At 35.2% G+C, this 25939-nt stretch overlaps 1 protein-coding gene across 8 annotated transcripts; it reads right to left on the minus strand.

Moving 5' to 3' along the window:
* Positions 1–24909, minus strand: LOC122038104. Of its 8 annotated transcripts, none has more exons than XM_042597689.1 (17): positions 23961–24895; positions 22310–22586; positions 21927–22112; positions 15786–15938; positions 14521–15024; positions 11473–13545; positions 8081–8292; positions 7797–7952; positions 5889–6120; positions 5256–5566; positions 4439–4727; positions 4048–4228; positions 3541–3713; positions 3238–3445; positions 2896–3066; positions 2315–2386; positions 1–119 (listed from the first exon to the last, which is right to left on the minus strand). In XM_042597689.1, exons 1-11 carry the CDS (start codon positions 24728–24730, stop codon positions 4442–4444), a joined length of 5160 nt encoding a protein of 1719 aa, XP_042453623.1. In that variant the 5' UTR covers positions 24731–24895; the 3' UTR covers positions 1–119; positions 2315–2386; positions 2896–3066; positions 3238–3445; positions 3541–3713; positions 4048–4228; positions 4439–4441. The 8 variants fall into 8 exon arrangements, with proteins under 8 accessions (XP_042453623.1, XP_042453622.1, XP_042453626.1 ...); XM_042597688.1 differs by having other exon boundaries at positions 3541–3930; XM_042597692.1 differs by having other exon boundaries at positions 3541–4228; positions 23961–24368; positions 24469–24601.
* Between the last annotated feature and the right edge of the window lie 1030 nt (positions 24910–25939).

A 25939-nucleotide genomic window follows, 5' to 3' on the forward strand; every position in this document is an offset into this window, starting at 1 on the left:
TCACTTATCTCTTATACCAAAAAGTAAAACAAACACAATGGCGACGATGTTTAGGAGGAAGATGTCAGAAAACATGAGACCCATCTGCTCCAGATAGTTCAGTGCACCGGCACATAACCCTATGGTGGTGCATGACAACGACAAAGATGACCTCCAATCAATTTGTGTTTTTAAAATCAGATGGAATATGGTTAAATTAAAGAAAATTGGAACCCAATTTGTTTACGTAACGAAACTCAAAATCAAATCAATGACAAACAACTGTAAACGAACAAATTTGGATCTTAAGAACTTATTGAAGTGGTTGATTATTCTACACTGTTACAGAGAGACTTTAAGTATCTATACTTATATATAGAATGTTTTAAATTGAGCATATTTAAATAGACATAAATGTAAATATATGTCACATATTAAAAAACAGATAACTTTTACAATTAAATAGAATGTTTTCAATCGAGCATATTTAAATAGACATAAATGTAAATATATGTAACACACATTAAAAACAAAGATAACTTTTACATTAAATACTTTAGCAAATATATTAGTAAATTTATAGATCATCTCTAAGTTTTTAGTGGGTAAAAAGAATATAATCAATTCCTATCCAAAAATAAGCTTTTTAAATAGGTATAATGGATTAAAACATTTGCACAAGCTGGCAATTTGTGAAGTGATTTTATAAAAAATTGCAAATAGATATTTATATATGTCTTCGCCAAATATCAAAAGCATGATCTTATTTTTGTTATCGCTAAAAAGGGTACCTTTTTCAAGGGATGCCTTATCCTATTTTTATTTTAAAAATGCCCTTATTCCAAAATTATTTTAACAATTTTAATAAAAATGAAGCAGCAATAAAATTCTAATTTGGTCAAAATTATTACACTTATTGTTTATATCAAAATATTTTTGTTCCAACCTACTCAAACTTACTTTAACTTAATTAAAATTGCTCCAACTTAGTCAAAACTATTTCAACACTATTATAATAATTTATTTAAAACAGCTACGTAATTCCATGCTGCAATAGTTTTGATAAAATTATTACACATAATTTTTTTGACTAAAATTAATACACGACACTAGAATAAGTTTTTTTAATGAAAAAAGAAACTTTTATTTTATTTTTGATATAGAATGCCGTCTTAATATTTTTGAACATGAACACCCTTCTAACACTAACAAAAATAAGTATTTTTAAAATTTTTGCACTAGATCTTTCTTTCATGTTTTTTCCTAATTTTTCTGACCAAAGTTCATCTTTTTCTCTCCTATTTTCATGTAGGTGAGGTTAAAACCAACAGAAGAAAGTGTCACACTAAAATTATATATCACAAATGACCAGCTAATTTTATGTGCCTTTGTCATTGTTTTTGCTTTTATAGGCACTATTGAAATTCTAAGAACTTTGTTCCAGGTCAATGTAGGTGACAGGAATATAAGAATCATATGTTTTGGAGATATAATTCACAAACCACCACTTCTACAAAAAGGTTAAGATTAACGCCTTACATACTTATAAAACTATATATGTAGAATGCATATGGTGGCTTGAAAAACAGAGTCATTTATTATGTAGATTAGTATCAAATAGGAACGTGACTTTATTGCCGGCCTAACAGATCAAAGAATGACAGTATGTTGAAACTATATAATACTTTTGTTGTTGCACTTGCTAGGATGGTTTTTCAGTTCAATTTTAGTTAGATTTTACTAATTTTCTTTTTTGGATAAATAACTTTTGCTAAAAGTAATAAGCCAGCAAAAACTCTAGCCTAGCAGAAATTTATTCATTATATTCAGACAACTTTTCTATTAACATATTCTACCTCTCATCCATCCTATGATTAGCAGATGTTAATTCAGTTCAATTTCCGTTTAATTGAATCAAACAATAATTATGATATGAATATATACTAATTTGATCTGATTTTTTAATGATGATAGTAGCTGGAAGGAGTTATGCTTTGAGAGACTTCATAATATTTGATCATGGCATGGCAGAGTCAGGGCCGAATTAATTTGATTATCCTATTAGAGTTTTTATTCTTTCTCTTGGTCGAATTAGACAGACTTATAATCTTGATTGATGATATTGGATAACCTAGACTTATAATGTTGATTGATGATATTGGATAACCTTATCATTCAGGTTGATCAAATTAAGTTGTTTATCCCGATACTATGTTGATCAAACTAGCTGATCTTGATTGATGACACCAACTTCAGCATTTGATGGTACTACCACCCTGATTATTCAGATCAATCAAACCAATCCAACCAAATTAAGTCAATTATGAAAGTTTACCTGTCTCAAACGAGTTCCACCAAATTAACCTCTTCTTTTCCTTCCTTTCATCGACTCTCTTCTTCCCTATTCCTAAAAGAAAATTAAATAACTAAAATTGCTCGTGATGTTTACATTAGCAAGAAATCAAGAAAACACATGCAAAATACTGCAAACTATTTATCTATAATTGCTACCCATATGCTTTGATGGAGTTGGAGTACCAAGGGTTTAGATGAGTTCAGTACAGTCTTTGGAGGAAATAAAGTTTGACAGAGGAAATATTTGTATAGTAGTAAATCTACGATGACACGCATGTGCCCCATAGGGCCGAGATGTTTATTCTGTAGGTAAGTATGCATGCCACTCACCATCAGATCTCTGAGCCATTAATGAGCATGGGCTCGCCCTGAATGCAGGAATGATTACCTGACAACTTTTAGAGAAATGTTTTTCTTTATTTTTGAAAAAAAAAATGCAGAGGTGAACAACAAGTAGAATCAGGGCATAATTACAAAAACAATGCAGAGATGAACGAGTAGAAGCAGGGCATAACTAGAAAAATAACCAAACATAAAAGAGGAAAAAAGCAGTTAACATACCAAGCAGTGATATTAAAGTCCGGAGTCGTTCCCCTTAAGCGGCTGGTTATCTTCAGAATTTGACAAAGAAAATCTTGCTTAGCTTGAGTCTTTCTGCAACGAAGAGCAGCAACCCAAATGTACAGGATGCTTGCTACTCCATGTTGATGACCTCGGAAGATCCTCTTGTTCCTGAAAACCATTAGCAGGCTTGCGCATTAAGTGTTCAAAGGCCAAGAACCACTCCATATAAAATTTTATCATTAATATGAAGGCTTTGTGATCGGAAAAATTAAGACGGCTTAGTCATGCAACAATATGATTAAGCTTTATGTTTATGAGATCTTCGGCTGTTTGACATACCTTTATCCCAGCAGTGAGGCCTTCGCATTACTGACTCTTCATCCTACTTGAGGCCAACAATATGATACTTTGACGCACTAACTGCTGCTTTAGATTATGAAACATAGAATGCCAATTGCAAAATATGCCAGACTCCCTGCGTTGTACGAATTGGTGCCTTAACAAGAATGCATATTTCATGCACCTGAGGTTTTTTTTTTACTTTTACCTACAGTTCATGAAGATAATTGCATGCTTATACTGCCATGATTATGTCAGTTCTAGCTATGCAAGAAAGAAACCATAACAAAAATTATGGCGCACCTTTTCATTGTCACATGTAAACATATATATAGCAACAAGTCAATTGCACCAGCTTAAGAACATCATCTTATTCGTGAACATCTTATCGTCTCACAGTGCGGCGACAACCAGAGTAGAAAGTCATACAAGTCTTACCACATTGGTTGTTTTTATCCATCATCAACTCTGTTTTCCTAGCTTATATATGAAACCAATAAGAAAATGAGTACCAGATACCATCAAAATCGAAAGATCCATTGTGCACATTTCTCAGCTCATTAACTACTGTAGCCAAGACACGTCCATATGGCCGAAGGATTTACTTTAACCCAAAATTTGGATGCTAGTACAAAAAATAATATTCTCTGCCAGCTTGGATTCGCATTTCACCTTCTACATATACATCATAACCTTACAAGTCCCAATTGTGTAGTGCAGACCAAAACAAAGAAAAACAACTATTTGAAAACTGTTCAGAAGAGAAAAAATAAGCAGTGAACAAGACACGAACAGAAAATTTGGAGTAACCTGTAATATAGGATAGCCAGAAGCTTGTCATATTTCCAATAATGGTCTACAATCTGGTAGCTCATCTCAGAAAGCTTCCTAAGAAACTCAATACTGACTAGACCGTAAATATATCATAAGCACGGGCTTTAATGTTAGAGAGAACTAGATCAGTCAATTGATGCTCCTTCCGCTCTTCTTCCTGCAATAATACAATCAGCTGAATGATACTTCAAGCAATGCCCTGATAACCTATGGAAACATCATGGCACTTCTATCCTTCTGATGAGGCATTTCATTTGTACAAATAGAGTGAAATATGATCAAGTTTCAACTTTGAGCATTTGTGCAATTAGTAGCATGAAATGCATTTGATATAACCGCCATGTTCATCCATTCTGCACTATAATACCTGTCAATGCATCTTTTCCCGAGGTTGCTTTGGAAAGAAAAGAATGGCCAATAGGAAACATACACCAAGGCCAACAATTCCATCAAATGGGTGCAGAAGATGGCTACTTATTAACCAGGAAGGAGCTCCAGCCTCATATCTGATGAAGCCACCAGTTTGCAAAGTAAAATTGGTGAACATTATTCCAGAACGCACCCCGATTGGAACATAAATTTTATCCTGAGATCTTTGTTTAATTCCAAAAAGCGCTAAAGATAACAAGAAGAAACCAGGTACTGAAGGGAGAGACCTGTGATTTGAAAATCATTATAGGCATCATACTATATAAATGACTAAATAGAAAAATTTACAACTTTGACGGTATTTCCTTAGTAGTTATCCACTGATACTAAAGAATAAAGGTGTCATGTTTTTTGGACATCATATGAATGTAGAAGATGAATTTGCAAGGAAACATACAGAGAATTTGCTGGACAATGAGTTAAACTAAAACTTTTATGGAAAGAAAACTATGCATTCCCACTAGCATACAATTGTTATCATACTTGCTCCAAGGGCTAGTCATAAGAAATAATATCATCTAGCGAGGAAAATCCAAATTATAGAACCCTGTTTATTCTGCAAAGAATTCTAAGATAATATGATTTCACCGTTTATCGAAGATAAGTCATGAAAAAAGACAACAGACAACTACTACCAGAAAGCAATTGGCAGCTTCATGCTTCCAAAACTACAAGTAAAAAATCAGTTACGCATAGAAAACTGAAAACAACATATGTGAAAGATATCAAAAAGAAAGCAGGAAAAGGGAATATACCAATGGATTAGTGAAAACACAATTCCTGATATTATGATGGCAGGGTAATAACCAAGATCAACTTCAACTTCTTTAATAAGCCACGACCTGAATAGCAATTCCTCTACTAAAGCAACACCAGTAGCTGTTAAAATTCCACGAATGCTTAATAGCAATACATTGATAAATGATTTCACCAATACAACTGGACTAGCTGAAAATGAAGTGGGAGCTGGCCAAGATAGGCTTGCAAACCCAAGTAATCCATCTACGGAATGCACAGACATTACGATGACCATTCCTCCAACCAAACCTTTCATAAAACCAAAGACCTACAGAGAATCAGCTGATTATAAGACTACTTAGGTATATGTCGCTATAGAAACTTTTCTTCAAGTGATAAAAGTATGGCCATTGATAAAAACAATAATGGTTACCAGAATGGATTTTTGAAACCAACAACAGAAGTAAAAAAACCTAGGAAGAAAATAAAAAAGACGCACTAATCATTTAATTTTTTATTTGTGAAACTAAATGAGGCCAAAGCAAAACCTATTAGGTGCAAAGAAGAATGTGAGGCCAAATCATCTTACTAAAATTATGTTACTGGAACAACTAAAACTGCCCTTGTCCATGCACAAATTAAAAATTTACCCTGGGTGCTGTGAGATCGAGCCCATACTGTTCAAGGGGATCGTTGTATCCTCGTATTCTTTTACCCCAAAGTACAACAAGGATCATGCTAGAAACATAGAGGCCCAAAATACAAGCATATTCAGCAATTACATTAGAAGCCTTCATTGTCCAACTTTGCACTAGTGTTGGGAGCAGGGGAACCACCACTGGAGACCATAGTAGAAGAACCATGCAGCCAAACAAGAAAATCCTAAAGATAACACACTCTGATGTTAGTACCTAGAAAATATATACATATAGGCTATGTGAAGCATCAAGCCGAAAAAGAACATGAACATTTCTAAAGTAACAAGCAGAAAACAGTTAACTTCAGAATATAACTTATTAGTTGTCCACCACAAGAAAATGCCTCGCACGCATCTATTTTTTTTATTTATGTGAATCATTAGAACTGTTCTGGCTAATTGAACCAGTGTGCCTATGAAGAGTATTATATTATCTCCTAATTGCTCACAGAATCTCTATTTATTTAATAAAATCTTAAGAGAACTGTTGTAATATGAGGATATGGGGATTTTTTTCTACTGAAGTTATACAAAGATATACAAGATGGGAATGAAACACATAGCCCTAGAAGATTAAACAAGAGAAAATCACTAACAATGCAATGGACATGTTGAATTCTGAGGGAGCAGTACTGGGAGAAAGGGAAACCTGAACAAAAATCATAAAAAACAGTAAAAAAATTAAAGAAAGAAGAATCAATGGTATTGGCCTATTTCTTTGTGCCAAATCCCCTCTCACAAAGGTCTTTGGTAGTTTAAAAAAAACTGCAGCTTGCAACCAAAACTAGTTGAATTATTTAGCTGGGTCCAGTGGGATTTTCACCAGAGGAAAAACACCAATAATTGGCAAATTTCCCACACGTTGCAGCTAAAGTTGGAAATTTTCCAACAGGTATCCCAAATTTCATTTTTTTTCCCTCCCAAAGGGGGCACTGCTCCCTATAAAATCCTGAAATGCCTCATATAGTCCAGCTACCCGCTCATGCATAGAAGCCATCAAGGTAATTTCATCAATCAACCTTGATAGCTAAACACGTCAAAAATACAAAAGGAAGACCATAATTGAAATGAAAATCATCCCAAGCACAAATCCAGTGTCAACTGCATGAAATACCCCCTAGTCCAACTTCAGACTTGATGGTAATATTTTAAACTATTTAACTATGGTAAGTTGGCACAGTTCAGATCCACCTAAATTATCCAAATTTCCAGTGTCCAATCCCACTAAGGGACTTCCTCATTTAAGTTGACGATCAACGCCGTAAAGCATAGTTTAAAATCTCAAACTGTGCTGAGGTTTCAATCCTGGACTGTCGCGCCGATATAATTTCAGTATTTTTTAAATATAAAATGTATTAACTAAAAATAAAAAATTAATCTAAATATTTAAAAATATAATATATATATATAGGATAATTTTATTAGGCTTTAATTAAGCCTATTTAAATTATCTCAATCATAGTTAGAAGTTGATTAAAACTGTTAATGCAAATTATTTAATTAAATTAAACAATCCCTGGCCCCCACTGTTCCGGCCCGTGTGACGTGTCATCGGGCTAGAACAACGCCTCAGGATGGGTCACCAAGCCAGTGCAATGCGTCCACGGGGCCTCGGGGAGCGCCGGCATCAGAGGCTTGTGCCTGTCCATGAGCGGCACGAAATATTTTGCTCAGACGAAACAGAACGAGATTTTAATCCATCCAATAAAGACAAGAGTGTCTGGGTAAACAAAGGCATCCAATGCATTTTCCTTTGAAATGTATTCCAAGTTCAATTGAATAACTAAAAAAATTGTAGCTGTACAGAATGAATCCATGCTATTTAATTTATCGACTGAGTAGGAGCAATTGCAAAACTAACCTCTGCAACAAAGGCCGCTCAGCAATCCGCAAAAATGAGATAAGTCTGTCAGTCAAGCTCATAGCACCACGTAAACCACCCCAAAGCAAAGCAATTTTTCCAACAAATTTCAACAATCCACCCTTTTGTCCCAGTTCTGCTAAAACAGCAACTAATCTTTACATGTTTAACAAAGAAATGTTAGTGAAGAATGATATAAAAAATACAAACAAAAAAAACAAGAAGGTACAAAAAACAAATGTTTTCTTTTCTAGAAGTATGATAATAATATAAATGTCTCACACCTGTCATGATCCACTTCCCCATCATCTCTTGTGGGCACTACAGGTCCAGCGATAGACATGGCTTTCTCAGCTAAATTACTCACAATACTAATTGGATTTTTCTCTTGTGATAGCTCCTCGGAACTTGTAGGCTGAACATTTTGAGATCCTTTCTCAGCATTGACACTTGAAGGAGGTTCTATTACTTGATTCTCATTATCCCTTATCTTTTGCTGAACATTCATGGTTAACAGTAAACAGTTAGATTAACCTGATGAACCTGAATAGTAGTTCCTAGAAGTGCAAGTACAAAACATAAATCATAAACCTCATCGATACAACAAAAACCACAGACTAGCTTGCAATTCCATGTGAAAATGATGACAATTAAACAAGTCCCAAATGCAAGAAAATACAAAGGAAGAAATTTGTAGGGAGTGCTATTAAGAGAAAACAAAATATAACCACATATAATGATGCTATATAATTCTGAGGACAATTAAAAAAGCCCCGAATGCAAGAAAATACTAAGGAAGAATTCATAGAGAAAGACATTAAGAGAACCAAATACAACCACCAATGATGCTATAGGATTCTAAAGTCTAAACCAGTTATCTGAGAAGAAAGTTATAGAGAAGATCAAAGAACAATATTTTTTTGAGCAACATATAAATGAAAGAAAGTCCTTGCAGTATTTTCTTATAATCTTGAAAAAAAACAAATTTGACTAATTCTTAATAGCTTCGATTGGGCCAGTAAAATCAAAGATGATGGTTATTCTTTCCTATTTTGATAAATTTCACATGAAAATATAGGAATTATGCAGGAAGAAGTTTCTTCCATTAAATTACTAATAAGCTAAGTAACACGTTTCAGTCAGATGAGGTTTATGCTAATGAGAATGACAGTTGTATTGCAAACCAAGTCAAGATAAAAGCGTACAAAAAGGTCAGCAGATGTGTAATCAGAATTTAATGACGAAACAAAGGAAAAAAGGGCAATCTGATGCACGGAGCTCCCGCCAATGCGGGGTCCCGGAAAGGACCTACAAAAGATCAGATTATTCTAGTGCAAAATTCACCAAAACAGCCTGCTTACAAATGCAATAAAAATCATAAGGGGATTGAATGGCTGTGGGGACTGTTCTAGGTGTCACATAGTGGAAGAAAATCAACTGCACTCACCAAGGGATTGTCATTTTGCTAAAATCTGGTGGAGTCAGATAGGGGCTACTAGCTTCAGCAATTTCTTTGTGAAACAAGACATATCCCATTGGATTGTTCAAATTTATGTAGGACAGATGAGATGCTACTGGGGGGAGTTGGTGTATCAATTTGGCATGGCATGCTGAAAGTTGTGGGATAGGCACAACATGACAGTCTTAGCAGCAGGTCATGGGATCCCGTTTAAATCTTAGAAGCTTATTGTTAATAAGGCTCAAGACCATGCCTGGGTGGGAATGACCATGCAACTAGAATGTAGAAGCAGAGGTGGGAAACAACCTTTGCATGTTCTAGATTGGTTGTGTGAGGAGTGGAAATGGATGAAACAGTGGAAATTGGCTTTGGCCCAGCTGGCATCGGAGGAGTGGTTAGAGATGGAGAAGGCACCATTAACCTATTTTTCATGTGAACCATCAATCCCACCTATCCTTGACGCCAAACAACATGGAATCCAATCAAGAACTGAGCTAGCTTGGGGGAGAAGAGCAAGGAAGGTTGTGACAATTAAAGATTGTAGACAACGTAGCCTTCTGAGGAAGGCTTGGCCATCCGTGTGCAAAGAGAGACTACAGGATATCTGTGCTTGGTTTGGCAGGATTTGGCAAGTAAAGGTGGTGTTTAGACAAAGAAGAAGCAACAGTATGGCTGATAATTGTTATATTTAGGACATGAGATATATTAAGACATTTTGGGAGTGATTCCATGCATCCTAAACTCATTCAAGAAGCCTTTTAGCCTGTAATTAGTGTGATTTCAAGTGTTGATGACAGAGCACATGAAGGTTAGTTCCATTACAAGGGGTATAATGATTCAAGTGGCCAAGACCTAACCAGGTTATCATGTGACTTCAAAGATATCATGAGACACATGACTGTCAGGCCATCAATGCCTTACCAGGGCATCATGTAATCTTAGGGATATCAAGGGCGTACATTGACATCATTTATTTATGTTTGCTTCCAAACCAATCTGAGGCGGTGATAGAGTTGGCTAGTCAGATTGCTAAGTGCAATGTTATATTGACTGCTCCAAATTATTGATTCTACAGGTGTTAGAATTTTTGTACAACTTTAGGGATTTTTCATCCCTTTATTGTAATCGGTTTTCTTGCATTTCTTTTTTATGTCATCATACTTGTTGTATTTTATTTTGTTGAATTAAACCTTGTCTAATTTAATTTTATTAAAATCAAAGTTCAAAATCTCGAACCGTGCTGGCCGAAATTTCAGCCTTTGACTAGAATGATATTGTTTTTTTGGTATCGTGCCAAGATGAAGTAGGAGTCATTGTTTGTGCCAAATGGTATCAAGTATTGATAATTTATCGGAATGATATGTTTAAACTATTTCGTTTGGCACAACATAAGATTTCAAACCATGGTTAAACTTATTTCTATTCTTATAAAATATTACTGTTTTGTTATCATGCATGAGTATCACTTTCTTGTTGTTTGTGATTTTGTGGCACAATTCATTGGTTAAGCATGTTCGAAAATTACTAGTGAAACAGTAAACCAAATGTGAACATAATTTTTTTCAGCAAACAGGCCAAAATTTTGAAATATCAATGAGGCCTTATAGTTATGATCAACATTCAATCAAGGAGATTTACATGTCATGTTCCTGAGATCATCAAGTGAAGAGTAGGAAAAATATTAATCATATAATCCAGAACGGGCAAATTGATTACATTACCAAAAGAAGCATGTACGATTGTGAAAACAATCATACATGCAAGAGACAAATAAACAAGGATAGACTGACTTTATATACATGTAAGCATCTGCATATGATAGAGGTTTTAGTAAGAACTTAGAACAGAATAGAATTAGCAGATTTACAAGCCACTCAAAATAAATGTCACATTAAACATTCAGGTTCTAGAATATGGCAAGAAAGGAGCATGTACTTTGAACTATTACAGCAAGAACATGATAATACTAGAAGTAGAAACAGAAAAAGGATCATGAGTTTAATGAAGATGATCAATGTGTAGATTCTCAAGAAAAGAAATTCTGGCAATTACTACTCTGAAAAATTTGTGTCAAATCTTGGGACAGAAAAGCAATGACAATCTAATATAAGTATCAGGTGAAAAGCTAAGCTGACAATAATCTAATGAAGAAAGAAGTAATAGACAAAGAGCTCCACAAAATGCAGTAAGGCACTTTATGTTCCATGACATATTTACCTGCTGGCGTGCTAATAATGCAGTAGCACCTAAGGCAGCTGTAACAGCTCCAAACATGGCTCCATCATGATTGGTATTAACTTTGGTCATTTTATCCTCACCACTAGAACAAACATGAGCAAGATCCTTTTCATCATCATAAAGTTCATTACTGGCATACTCTTCTGACAAATGTTCGTCTTCAACTTTTCCAACTTTCTTATAATCTTTGTGTTTGTCATCTAAGGCAGCAATTACGAAATATTTTCTCAAGGACGCCAATAATGAACCAACAATTACACCAACTGGAAGAACCTTCTTCAAATATCTAGTTTCCTCAACAACAGAAGATATTATTTGCACTGTGCTTCCTCCTCCTAATGTACCAAATTTTACCAATCTCAAGTCACCAATCTCTGATAATGGTTTCAAGTTTAAGTGATGGTTCAGAATAACTGCTTGGCTTACCATATCAACAACTAGTTTCATGTCATCTACAAGAACCTCTTCAATTTCATCCAACATAGAAATGCTCAATCTTCGACCAACTTCAACTTTCAGAGCATCAAATAAACTATTTCTTACTAAGGACAATGTGACCTCCTTATATGCATCCAAACCACCCTTGATATGTATACTTTCAGTTGATTGGCCCTTAAGTTTTGAATCTTGTGGATTTACAATTACATAAGATGTCTCAATAGCATCATCTTTATCACTGTGCTTTGCTGATTGATGCCAATTTTCATTATGACGATTGATAGTTGTTGGTACTTTCCAGGCTTCATCCTGGTTACTACCTAAACTTGTTGCTTGGTCTGGCATTTTCCATTGGCCTTTTTCTGGGTCAAGGAATAAATCAGTTGTCATGTCTAAATCAGATGGGTTTGGCCTTGGATACTGAGAAGCAAAATACATCTGGAGACAGGCTTCATATGGTGAGCCCCAATAATAACGGTTGATATCTAGAGGACACTTCTGCAAAGGATCAATTTTGCTAATTTTAGTTACAGAAGAATCAACTTGTAAAGTATTTCCTTCACCAGCCATACTTTCATTTCTCTCCATAACCTTTCTAGGGTAAATATCTACCTCAGTTAACTTATAATTGGATGCAGTTACAACTGATTTTTCACTTGATCCACTATCTTTTTCCTCTATCTTTTCACAATTGTCTGATTTGATAGGAAAATGGCAAGCTGAAATAACTTGAGATCCCTCACCCTCCGCTTTCTTCATTTCATGATCTTCTTCATTGCTACTTTTCTCTAATTGATCAATCATATCCTCTAGAACTCCAAAAACACTGTTAACAGCCATCTGTGTAGAATCATCAAATCCAGTTAAGGCATCTAATGCCTGAGTGACACTTACAGAAGGTCCTGCAGTGCCATTTGAAGTTTGAAGCAAATCTGGACCACCTTTCTCGTCGTTCTTTTGGAACTCACTGACTTCTTGTTGAATAACTTGGTGATCTGATATTGAAATGCCTGATGAAAGTGACTGTTCAGAATTAGATGCTGAAACTGACAAATTTTGCTCTTCTTTTTGAGCTGGCTTCTTCTCTTCACCATTTGGAATATCGTGGGCATCATTCGGAACCTTATCATCTTCAGTATACCTATCAATTATTCCATGGCTGTAACTAACCTTGTGCTGTTCATCAGAAGCCCCTTCAACCAGGTAACTGGTCTTTTCTGTATAATTATTCTGACTGGGTTCATATCCAGATTCAGGCGTTCCAGGTGATTGAGAACTTCTTTGTTCCAACAATTCGAGGTTTTCTTGCATGCCACTCACTGAGGTTAATTTTGCTGGATCACCTGGGACTCTCCCCTCCTGGTCAGCACCTGAATTTCTCCCAGCATATTCTCTCTCATTCACTGAAATATCTTTTACTGTGTCTTGGATCTTTACCTTTGATGTGATATCAGGAATCCAACCGATTCTACCAAGTCCTCCAAAATTCAATTTTGTTCCATGAGTTTGCACAATGTCAGTAACAGCACTTGTGATCTTTCCACGGACATCCTCTGGGACAGCTCCTTGAAGAGCTTTCATAAGATTTTCTCCTCTCCCAACAGCAGAAATAACCTATAGTAAATGCCAAAGAAATGTTTAATTTAATCCCATAAAAAACAAGTAACTTGAAACAAAGAATAAGAACCAATTGTCAAACAAAGAAATTAAATAAATAATATTAATTAATTAATTTAAAAAACAGCACAATGATCAATGATCATATTTCAGCACAAGTTTCTACATAACTAGAATAATTTCTGGAAAATAAATATTTTTGGTTAATCGCCAGATATGATGAATAAGAATTGACATGTGAAAAAACAGGCAAGGAAAAGAAGAAAACATTACCGCCCAATAGTATTGTCATTTATAAAGGCAATGAAATTCCATGGTAAACAGGAGACAAGACACATCACCCAAATTAACTTGTCATTTGTCTACTGACAAGTTAAGCTATTAAATAAAATCAAAAGCGAAAGGTAGGGATCCATACAGTGCTTCAGCAAAACATGAAATATTAAATCAATGATGGTTATTAACAAGATCATGTAACTAAATCATGGTAAAAGTAAATTTACACCTGATCAAAAACAATGCATAAATGTAAAACCTTCAAGTCAAATTGGTCAATTTTGAAAATTATTAAACCAAAAATTACAAGACTTCACAGTCCCAAACTTAGGTAACAACAGCAAAGGAGCAATATCTGCAACAAATCATAGAGGTTGCCCCCATAGAACTTTGACAATTTCAACAAAATGGATATTTGAACGCCCAGAACATGAATTGACAGAATATGTAATTGTTACATGCTGCATGAATTGGACTTCTCCTTCCAAAGATATATTATGCAAACGTGAAGCCTTTGGTTTACTGAATTACTGTGACAATTGCAAGCAACTAAGTCAATTCAAAAATTGTCTGCTTTCATTGCATACATAATAGAACAAATCAAAATTAAAAGGTCAATGATGGAGATAGACGTAAATTAGCGCGAATGGTTTAACAGTAGAAACTTCAAGAAGATACTTTAGTTTGGACATATACCTTCTTCTTTTGTTCATCATTAAGAGTACCAGGCATAGTAACATCAAGCATGTTCATGACAACTTCTGCAGTTTGCAAAACCTTGCTTGCTTCATCATCTTCGTTTGTGATAGTAGCTTCACTATCATTCTTGAACTCAAAAGTACTTTCCTGATCATGGTGACTCTCCATCTTCCTTAACTCACTCCTTGAGTGTGAATTAACCTTGATATCGCCTAAATTTTTTGTATGGAGTTGTTTAAGTGCATTATCAATTGGATAAGTGATAAGTTCATTGACAGAATTTTGTTGGATAAGCTTCCCTGAAGTATTTCTATCTGCCGTCTTCTGGCCTATATATAGTTGTCGTGAATCATAATGCCCATTCTTGCTACTTGAAAATCTTTCCTCTGGTGTTTCCTCATCAACAAATGTACTGGCTTTCGAAGGACGGATTGGGACATCAACATCTCTTAAAAGAGGATGGCGACCTTTCAAAAGAGCAAGTTCCACTGCTGACATCCACTGGACAGTACATGCAGAATCAGAATCAAACATTGCCAAAACTATGTATATTATAGGGAGAAACTATAAATGGTGATGACATAACTACAAGAGACTAAAAACTCTTAAGACAAATTGTGAGAAACCATTACGTTAAGCAACACAAATTGTTGCAAATAATGAATATAGTATTCTGTAGTAAAACTTATTTATCCATCAAATTTTATTTCTAAATTTTCACTGTATATTGCTCAATATAGAATTCTAACTAAACAAATTATAGAGAGTAATAAACTAACAAAAATCTGAATGCCAGCAGAAATATGTAATGAAAACAAGCTGTATGAGACCAAACTGCACACTAACTATTCTCTAATTTGTATCCCTTTTGGGATCTCCATGTTTTATAATCCTTGACATTCTTGTCAAGAACACCCATAGAGGAATGAGGTTCCAGGAGTATCATAAGCTAAGTATGTTAATGCCAATGTCGAGAATTGCCCCTTTCCTGAACTAAAAGATTTTTAGAATATTCTGTACATCTAGAAAAGTATTATCGTACTTGTCATATCATACTTGTTTATGGAAGAAGTAATAATAGGCTCATTCTTAGTTTAAGTAACAAGGCGTTTAACTGAAGTATCCAACACCAATTCAACTATTGGACATCGATAGCAACATGTTTATGTGCAGAAGAAGTGCTTGAGGACTGTCAGTTCCAATCTGTGGGCATGCCTGAAATCAGAAATCATAAAATAATCAGAAAAATAGCCAAAGGATACCTCAATAGCAAGCTGTTGACACCAAATGGTAGCAGAATTCTTGGCTGCATTAATGGTGGATGGCAAACAAGAACAAAGAATGAGGCTTGTAAATGGATTTTCTGCTATTGAGCCACGTGGAATAGAGAAAGATGGTACTGTCCCATCATCAGTCTGTAAAGTAGCACCTCAAAATGAAAGTGTCAATATTAATTTAGAATCAAAACTAATTTAAAATGCATGTGCCACTATGAATATTAATTCAGAAGTATCAGAAAAATAAATTTTATAGATGAAGAAATGCGGATGGGATTATACATACTGTGCCTACAAAGGAGGTTCGAAATCTCAGTTTCAGCACTGACCTCAATCCCAACTCAAAAAGTACCATAATTTGTATCTCCAGAATGTAATTATGCCAACTGGCGTGACAACAATCTACATTTTATACATTTCTATAGACATACATCTAATCGATCACACTTTCAAATCTTTTAAAAAGATATTTATCCTTTTATAATTTGCTTCAATAAGAATATCAAAAACCATTATTTCTGGTCTTGAAAAAGCAGAAACTTCTTCAACATAGAAAAACTTCATAGAAATTGATTAACCATTACTTCTGACTGACCACGGAATTAGCAAGCAGAGTTCCAGAACCATGAGAGAGATTTACATGATATAATAAAGTCAGCCTAAATATCAGAGAAATGGAATGAATAAGTCCGAGGAAGAGTCAAAATCTGAGAAGGAAAATTCAACTAATCTACACGGTTAGAGATATTTGATTAATAGGGCTGACCTTTCAAAAAAGTAATCTCAGACTCAAGAGTCTACCACACAATCTTGATCTCAAAGACAGGAATCAGCATTTTTGAAATCCAAGACTCTGCCAGCTCAATTTTTAAAACTGTCTTCCTAAACAAAGTTAATACTCTCGGAGATTTGGAATGATAGACACCATGAGTTAAAGAGAAAAAGACTAAGCAACGTGAAAGTGCCATGAATTTAAAAAAAGTAAAAAAAGAGAGGATAAAGTTTGGGAACTATGTATTAGACAATTGCTGTGAGGCTTTCAATAATAGAGATGCCTACTGTACATCACATTAAATATATGTTGAGCTCTTGGAGCTAGCAGGAAATTTACATGAGAATTTTAGTCTCACTTCTACTTTTTGGTGGAAGATTGAGGCTATCAATTATACCATCTTGCATATAATCATATCTTAAAAACATTGAATTATTGGAGTCACCATGGTGAGGCCATATGCAACACACATGAGCAGTATGATGCACTGCTAAGCATTGCATAGATGTGACCAGCACTTAGATGGAATGTGGCACTTCATTGATGCACTTTAACATCCTCCTGAGTTACATTGAGGCACGTGTTCATTTTATTGTCATGTAGGAAAGTGTACTCTATCTGCACCACCATATAAGATAATCAATCTGCCAACAAGTTGCATGAAACTAACGATCTGATTTCATCTCAAGTGGTGTGACCTATCAAACCAACGGGTCTAAGTGAACCAGTCTCTCAAACTGATGTGATTTAGATCATGCAAGGGCCCATATCAAAGTAGAATAGTTGCAGTCTAAGAGTGTCTAACCAAAATCAAGAGAATGTGCACTCTTCTATACAAGGACTAAAATAGGTTGTGTAAACTTCACTCAAATTCAACTGATTTCATAGCAATCCTCCTCTCTCTCTGTAATGGAAACCTACTTCCTCCCTGTATATGAAACTGTAACTATCGGATTGATTAACTTTGATGGTCAATTCTAGTGACATTGTTTCTGAGTCAGAGTAGAGCACAGGCTTGTCTTGGCAGTGCAAAAAGACAAAAGGGTGGTTTATCTCATGGTAGCCTAGAGAATTCAGTTGCACGTTGTTGGTGAGGGTGACTTGAAGCCTTAAGAAAAGTGATTGCACGCTTCGAGATCGTCATTTGTTATGAGTTCACAAGTCATCATTCTGGTCCATCGAAGCCTTAAGAAAAGTGATTACACGCTTTGAGATCGTCATTTGCTATGAGTTCACAAGTCATCATTCTAGTCCATCAGCAACCAATTTCCTACAATACATAAAGAAATGCATCTGTGCACTACAACAACAACTAAGTCTTATCCCACTAGGTGGGGTAGACTATATAGATCCTTTTACGCCATTAGGCTCTATCCTCTACTATATCATCATCTATACTTAAATAAATTTTATCTTGTTTTATTGTTGTTAACCAAGTCTTTTTAGTCTGCCTCTTCCTCGTTTGATGTGTGTATTTGTCATAGTTTCATATCGAGTAACCGGAGCATTTATTGTTTGTACCATCGTAAACCGGTCATTTGGAGTTTTTCCTCAATAGATGCAGCTCCGACTTTCTAATGCTCTCATTTCTTATTCTGTTTATCCTCGTATGTCCACACATCCACTTTAACATCCTCATCTCTGCAACTCTCATCTTCTACTAATGTATTCGAGTCATAACTCAACTTTCAGGTCTAATCGCCGTTTTGTAGAACTCCCTTTAAAATTTGGAGATATTTTGCAATCACATAAAACACTTGACGCCCTCCTCCATTTCAATTATCTTGCTTATATTTTATGTAAGACATTTTTTCAATCCCTCCATCGTTTTGCAAAAATGATCCTAAATACTTAAAACTTTCAGACAACTCGTCATCTCCTATCTAACAATTGTCTCATTACGTCTAATATTGCTAAACTTAAATTCTATATATTTTGTCTTTACTAAGCCTAAAACCTTTCACTGCTAGTTTCCCACCAAGATTCTAGTTTAATATTTACTCCTTCACGTGTCTCATTTACCAAAACAATATCATCTACAAACAGCATGTACCATGATTTTTGAATGTGTCTAGAGTTCGTCCATGATTAGGGTAAAAAGATAGAGACTTAGAGTTGATTCTTAATTAATCCTATTGTTTATTGAAAATACTTTAGTTAATCCGCATGAAGTCTTCACTCTGATTGTTACATCCTCATACATATCTTTAATTAGTTTACGCTAACCCTTCTCTTTTTTAGAATTCTGACTCTATCATAAGTTTTTTCTAAGTCAATGAATACTATGTGTAGGTCTTATTTTTGCTTTTGGTACTTTTCAATTAGTTGTTTGAGAAAATGTATAGCTTCTATTGTCGACCTTCCAAGCATAAACCGAAATTAAAAATTAATTTTCGGTCACCGTGATATCTTTCCTTAATCTTTTTTCTATTATTTTCCCAAAGTTTCATAATATGACTTATTAGTTTAATACCCTTATAGTTTACACAATTTTGTACGTCTATCATGTTCTTATATAAGGGAACTAGAATAGTTACTCTCGATTGATCAGATTTTTTTTTCATCTTTAATATCCTGTTAAATAATTTTATAAGTCATTCAATGTCTTATTTTTCTAGGCACTTCCACACCTCTATCGGAATATCATATGGTCTAATGGTTTTTTCATTTTGGATCTCATTTAAAGCTTGTTTTACTTCTGAAATTTGAATTTTACGATAAAAATTTAAATTTCTATACTCATTTGACTTACTTAAATTATTAAGTTGGTCATCTAAACCTTCATTAAAGAGTTAATAAAAATATTTCTTCCATCGCTCTTTTATTTCTCCATCATTTACTAAGTACTCTATTGTATTCATCTTGAATACAGATTTGTTTGGATTATCTTCCTCTCTCTAACTTTAGCTATTCTATAAATGTCTCTTTCCCCTTCTTTTGTATCCAATTTTCGATATAACCATTCAAAAGTTTCATTGCTTCATTCACTACTTTTGTAGCTCTTTCTCGGCTATTGTATATTTTTTTAAGCTTTCCTCATTCTTATAAATATATAATTATTTATAGGTTGTTCATTTTTCCTTCACTTTCTCCATTACTTTTTTATTCTACCACCAAGATTTCTTACTTGGTGGGGGTGCATGCCCTTTTGACTCGCCGAGTACACTCTTGGCTACTATTTTTAACTTTAATATCATCTTATCCCATGTCGTATTAGAGTCACTTAATATTTCATCTAATGCTTGTACTCCTACCTTCTCATTAAATATGTTTTGTTTCCCATCTTTTAACTTTTACCACTTAATTATAGGAGTCGTGTATAGATCTTTACAAATCTTACTATCCATCTTCCTAATTATAAGAAAGTCGGTTTGCGATTTATTATTTCCACTTTTGAACGTGACAAGTGTTCTCTTTTTTTAAAAAAATGAATTAGCTAGTATAAGGTCATATGTTATCGTAAAATCTAATATATTTTTTCCTTCTTCATTTCTTATTCCAAACCCATAACCCCTATGCACCCTCTCATATTCCTTAGTTTTTTACTCAGACATGTCCATTTAGATCGCCTCCTATTAAAATCATTTTATTTGGATGGATATTTTGTAATACTTCATCTTAGACATCCTAAAATTTTGATTTGGTATCTTCATCTAATCCTACTTGAGGTGAGAGCTATAATTCTATCACGCTTTCTAACTACTCCTACAACTTCATCTTTTAAGGAACTAGTTACAAAAATACTCACTCCATTTCTTGTTTTACTTTCCTGTGTACCATAACTTAAAACCAGAGTTCTTTATCATCTTTGTCTTCTCACCTACCCATTTTGTCTCTTGTACACACAAATACTAATTCTTCTCCTAATCATCGTATCTACTGTCTCCATTGCTTTACTAGTGAGGGTTCCTATATTTCATGCTCTAAATTTTAGACTATTAGTTTTCTTATTATATTTGTTCTTATCCAACTTATGGTTCAAGAATTCTTACCTATTTAACACTACACCTAAGTTCTCATGGAGATGTAGCAGTCTTTGCCGATACATTACAATCGGACTTGCAATGCGAACTCTTACATATTGAATACTACACTGAGTTCTAAAGATGTAACGGTCCTTTCCATGACGTTAACTTAGACCCTACAACGCGTTCTTTTCAGGGAACAACCTAGCATTAGCACAATAATTTAATGAATCCATTTATTGAACATTTATCATAGTTTAACGATGGCTGACAACATATTGAATACTACACCCGAGTTCTGAAGATGTAACGGTCCTTGTCGTGACGTTAACTCAGACCCTGCAACGCGTTCTTTTCGGGGAACAACCTAGCATTAGCACAATAGTTTAATGAATTCATTTATTGAACATTTACCATAGTTTAACGATGACTGACAACCTAACGCAACTCTCCTCCTTTATCCAGGCTTGGGACCGACCATGACGGGGTAAACTAATATATTTGTGCATTGATATATCTTAATTTTCTGAGTCATGATTAAGTGCTTGATGGGATTAAATACTTAACATTATAAAATTGAATTTTAAAACAAACAAATATAAATAGGTCTTATGGACTTGAGGAAACTTTCCTAAAATGTACCATAGTGCATAGGTATAAAAGAAGAAATACTATTTGGACAAACTATATGGTTGATTCCAGAGGCAAAAACACAACTCGATGGTTGATCATGTTTGAATGAAGCCTCGAGTAAAATTAACAATCAGCAAAGAATCACAGGCATGTGTCTCCAAACCAAGTTAAACAAACAAACAAAAAATGCACATTACAATGCTATACTGATCAAGGGCTACCCTGTTCATATTGCAATGAAATGTTTCTTGCCAACCAATAACAATGTGGCATGCAATTGTATAAAAATATTAGCAATAGTTTACATAGACAACAATAGTGTCCTTGAAAAACATAGATCCAAGAGCTATAATGACCATGTATTTTGAACAAGATAACAACACTTAAATTTATAGTATTTGTTCTCTAATAATGCCAGAAGGGGAGCCTTGGCGCAACGGTAAAGTTGTTGCCATGTGACCAAAAGGTCACGGGTTCGAATCCTGGAAACAGCCTCTTGCAAAAAGTAGGATAAGACTGCGTACAATGGATCCTTCCCTGGGACCCCGCATGGCGGGAGCTTCGTGCACCGGGCTGCCCTTTTTTTTTTTCTCTAATAATGCCAAAATATCTATGATGGTGTTCGTGAGATTATACTAATCTCCTTTAAGATGAAAAAGAACAAAGTTAAATGTTTCATAAAGAACACAGAACATGAGTGCTGTGCACAGTTTGTAAATGATTTTACTGCCAACTAAACTCAAGTCTGAAACATACCTGTACAAAAAGAACAGGAATCTTAAGGTTGCCAATTGAGTTCCTTGTATTAGCCATAGAATAGAACTCCTCAACTTTATGATAACCATGAGAAACCATTGATATAGATTGATCAAAATCCCGAACAGACTTTGCTAATAAGGCTGTTCGAACGTCAAAGCCTTTAGCCTTTCCCTGAAATAGCTCCTGAAAGAATAGAGGCAATTTTACTATCTAACCAACAAAATTGGACTAATGGATCTAAAAAATATAAAAGCTGGTTCCATCTCTTCTCCATTTTCAAAAAAGATGAAGGTGATTTCTCTACAAATAACTATAATTTATATACCACCACCTAGAAAACGATGCAGTCAGGACTATTGTTATCTGAAACAATTAACCACCTTATTTGCTTGTAGAATATTCACCAATCCACTTGTGAGCTTTTGGTCTAAAGTGATATGATGAGGAAATGACCTTGTAGCTTCATCTAAGTCAAATGTGTTATCTATGCAAACAGCAGCTGTCAAAACAGTTGAGTCTCCTACGTCAGCAAGATACTTTGTAAGCATATTTGCACCATAACCCCAGCCAATACTCATCATTGTTGTCCAGGGCCTTACTGTGCTGACAAATTGGATCACTGTCAAGATATCATCACTATCAGCAGCTGTGAATATCCTGCAATTATTTTTAAACTGTCATGCAGATTGTACATTAGACACAGCAAGCATATAAACACTTAAAAAGGTGTTCTAAAATCAGAAACAAATCAATTGAGTAGGCAAATGGAAGAAAACATTTGCTAGATAGAGTGAGATAACAAACAGGTGAAAAGACATTTCAAATAACAAATATTTTGATCAACCAAGATAAGTGATAATCTTCACAAAAAAAATGGGCTAGATACTTGTGATATTAAACATACCAGAAAAGAGAGAATCAGAAGAAGAAAAAAAAAGTGCTATAAGATTTCATTCTGAACCAGGAGAAAAGTTTTCTGTTGTCATTTTTCAACCAGCTAGGTTTTAAAAAAAATACCTAACAAAACCTGGCCTGCATAATCACAAAACCAAGAATAAGTTTAACAATGCAACATCACAATCTAACTTTCGCCTAACAAGATTGACACCAAATTTTCTGGAATAATGGCTGGGGCAATTAGCATTAAGTTAAGGAGTTCTCAAGTTCATCTTGACATCTCTGAGCAATTTCACACATTTTATTTTCAAATCTCTGTTCAAATTGAATAATGAGTCCAAGGTTACATTCAGTTACTAGATGATAATATAATATATTTGGCAAGGCAATTTGCTATTTTCCACCCAGTGGTCAGTCGCCAACTCTATACTAAATTCAAGGCTCTACTCAGTTTCAATATTGAACTGATTCAGTTGTCTTATAAATGAAGGCGACAAGATTACTTCAAGATTACCTCAGCAAACAAGATATGCTCTTACGGTTTCATTCATTCTGTGAAGATCGCTTCAACTCCAAAGATGACTTATTAAACAGAAAGAGAATGTGGAATGAATTTAAAAGGCGAAGTAACCACAGAAATTTAACAAATGTAGTACAAATAAAAACATAATTTATGAAAAAGTATAAAGCCTATTTTGTTGCTTCAATCGAAACATTGTTAAATGCAATTTGAAGTATAACATTTAAATTGTGCTATTTTCTAATCTTTCAGATATTTGGCACATTCTTTGATAGAAGTTTTCTAAGTCAGACAAGGCATAATTGATCTTTCAGTTGGTATTGCATTTTATGGGGGGCGTTCTGCACTTATTACCTTCAATTGCTTCACATTGCACTCTCATGCACAAGTAAGATAAGAAAAGAATGTAACACAAAATTGTAGGTTAAAGGCATACAGTCTTGTTTAGTTGTCTCTAGATTGTTTACCAACATACTTATCCAAAAACCCTCTGTTGTACCTTAACTGTTGCTTGAACCAAAGATTGCTTCAGCTAGCTAATCCTTGCAATCACATTGACCATATGAATATCAAGTCTCTCCTAGCAATGAACCCAGATAAATAGTTTTCTTTACCTTGGCGTCGTCAAAGGAGAACCAGCACATCCTCTTGGATTCATAACAATGGGGAAATAACCATGTTGGAGGGCATCAAACACAAATGCTTTGACACATCTACCCATACTTCCTTCGGGAGTTCCCGGCACAATGAGCACCGTCGTGTCCAGCCCATGCTCCTTCCGTAATTCCAAATTTTCTGGCCAATCCAACGATATCACTCCACCATCATCGGTCCTCAAACAGAGCCTCTGGTATTGAATTTCCTCTTCTGGCCTCGTTTCTCCTTGCTTTCTCAAGACAGGTATCCCCCCACGGCTCAAATTCACGTAGTGCCGCTCCTCTCTCAGAAGCATGTCATTTACTCCCTCCAAAAGAACGCCGCCGTCCTCAAAGGAAACTGATGGGCATCGGAGGAGCACGCTCCTGTTGAATGGCGTCGGGCTCGTGAACAAAACCCAATCGCCGACCACGGCATCCGCTTCAAGAGTTCGATTCCAAAGGTTAGAGAAATAGAGAGAGGCACCTGCGGCCAATCCAATGGCGGGGGTGAAGACGAGGTCGAGCGAGGTTGGAGAGGGGAAGACGGAGATGAGGTCGCGGAAGAGGTCGTCGAGAGAGGCACGGACTCGCAAGACTACCAGAGGCCTCCGGCTCCTCCAGCGATGGTGGCAGTGGAGGACGATCGAATCTCGGGTACGAGGGAGCCAGCCAAAGGACGAGAAGTTCCTCCGTCGGAAAAACGTCACTTGAGGATCACTATGGTAGTGGATCGACCGGAGTTTCATGCGGAGAAACCGACGAAGATCTAGGGTTTCTGGAGAGTTCGATGGAACAAAAGAGAGGACGAATGGTACAGGTGGAGGAGGAGAGGAGGCCGTGAAGCTGCCGGAAGAAACACGGACGAGAAGGCGGCACGTGGAGAGGAAGACACGAAGAGTTCGTGAAATGACGTGAATACCCTCATGCCTTCATAAATCAACTTCGAATCGGTGGCGGTAGCGTACCAGCGTTCAGCTATAAATTGAGTGGAGCAGCTCTGTGAAATCAATTACTTGAAGTAAAGGAGTCAAAAGAGGAAATGAATTTAAAATATATAAATAATGGAGCTTTTATATAATTTTTATATTTTTTTCACTCAGCTAATTGAAATATTGAATTAGTTCGGACGGTCCATCAACCCGATATTTTTACGTCAATCCTCATTCAGAAAAATCCATCCACTTATTTACTGAAAATGAAACTCGATACTTAGTTTTATAAATGTTAAAAAGAGCACTAAAATATAAAATTAGGTTTGTGTTTTGATTTTACTTCGTTCTTATTATATTGGTAAACACAATACTTACTTCTGTTGATAAATATTTTTACATTTGTTGATTTTTTTTTATTCCGGTATTCAATTTTTACTATCGGGCTCATTCTCAAAATGACTAATTTAATTTTACTAAAAAAATTTACCTACCACCATAATAAATCATGAAGCACAGATTAATCTTGATGGACAGTCCGACATCACAAGTAATTCAAATTACTCATATGTAATAGGTCTTAGATGATGTTTGAATTCTCGTCCTATCGTTTATCATCGCATTGTATCCCTGAGCACGGTTGATTCTCATTTTTTAATTTAGCACCAGGTATCAAGTTTACATCAACTAATTTTGGGATGATCAACCTGACTGCATAAAATTTTCTCACAACCCACTAGCATAAATAAGGAAGTGTTCACAGTGGATGACCCATCAACCTAATATTCTTAAGTCAACGTATATTAAGAAAAATTATACCGTTAATTCATCAAAAATAAAACTCGATACTTATATGCTTGAGAAACTGAGAAGACGTCATGTCGTTACACCATTATCCCGAGGCAATTGATTATCCTTTATGATGATGAATCAGATAATACTGAACCTGGGATAACCAATCCCGTCGTCTCACAAAAATTTCCCTCCAATTGACAGAGTAAATTATAAAACGCTCGCAGCAAGTAA

The sequence above is a fragment of the Zingiber officinale genome, chromosome 1A (assembly GCF_018446385.1).
Source record: "Zingiber officinale cultivar Zhangliang chromosome 1A, Zo_v1.1, whole genome shotgun sequence".
Classification (NCBI taxonomy): domain Eukaryota; kingdom Viridiplantae; phylum Streptophyta; class Magnoliopsida; order Zingiberales; family Zingiberaceae; genus Zingiber; species Zingiber officinale.

Bases quoted from the DNA above. Each gene is read 5' to 3' on its own strand.
- LOC122038104 (XM_042597691.1), bottom strand. From the start codon at position 24,730: ATGAAACTCCGGTCGATCCACTACCATAGTGATCCTCAAGTGACGTTT. The intron at 15,025-15,785 runs GTATCCTTTGGC...TGTACTGTCCAG, and splicing joins GTCAACAGCTTGCTATTGAG to TGGATGTCAGCAGTGGAACT. The intron at 5,567-5,888 runs GTAAATTTTTAA...GATTCTCTGTAG, and splicing joins TCGATCTCACAGCACCCAGG to GTCTTTGGTTTTATGAAAGG.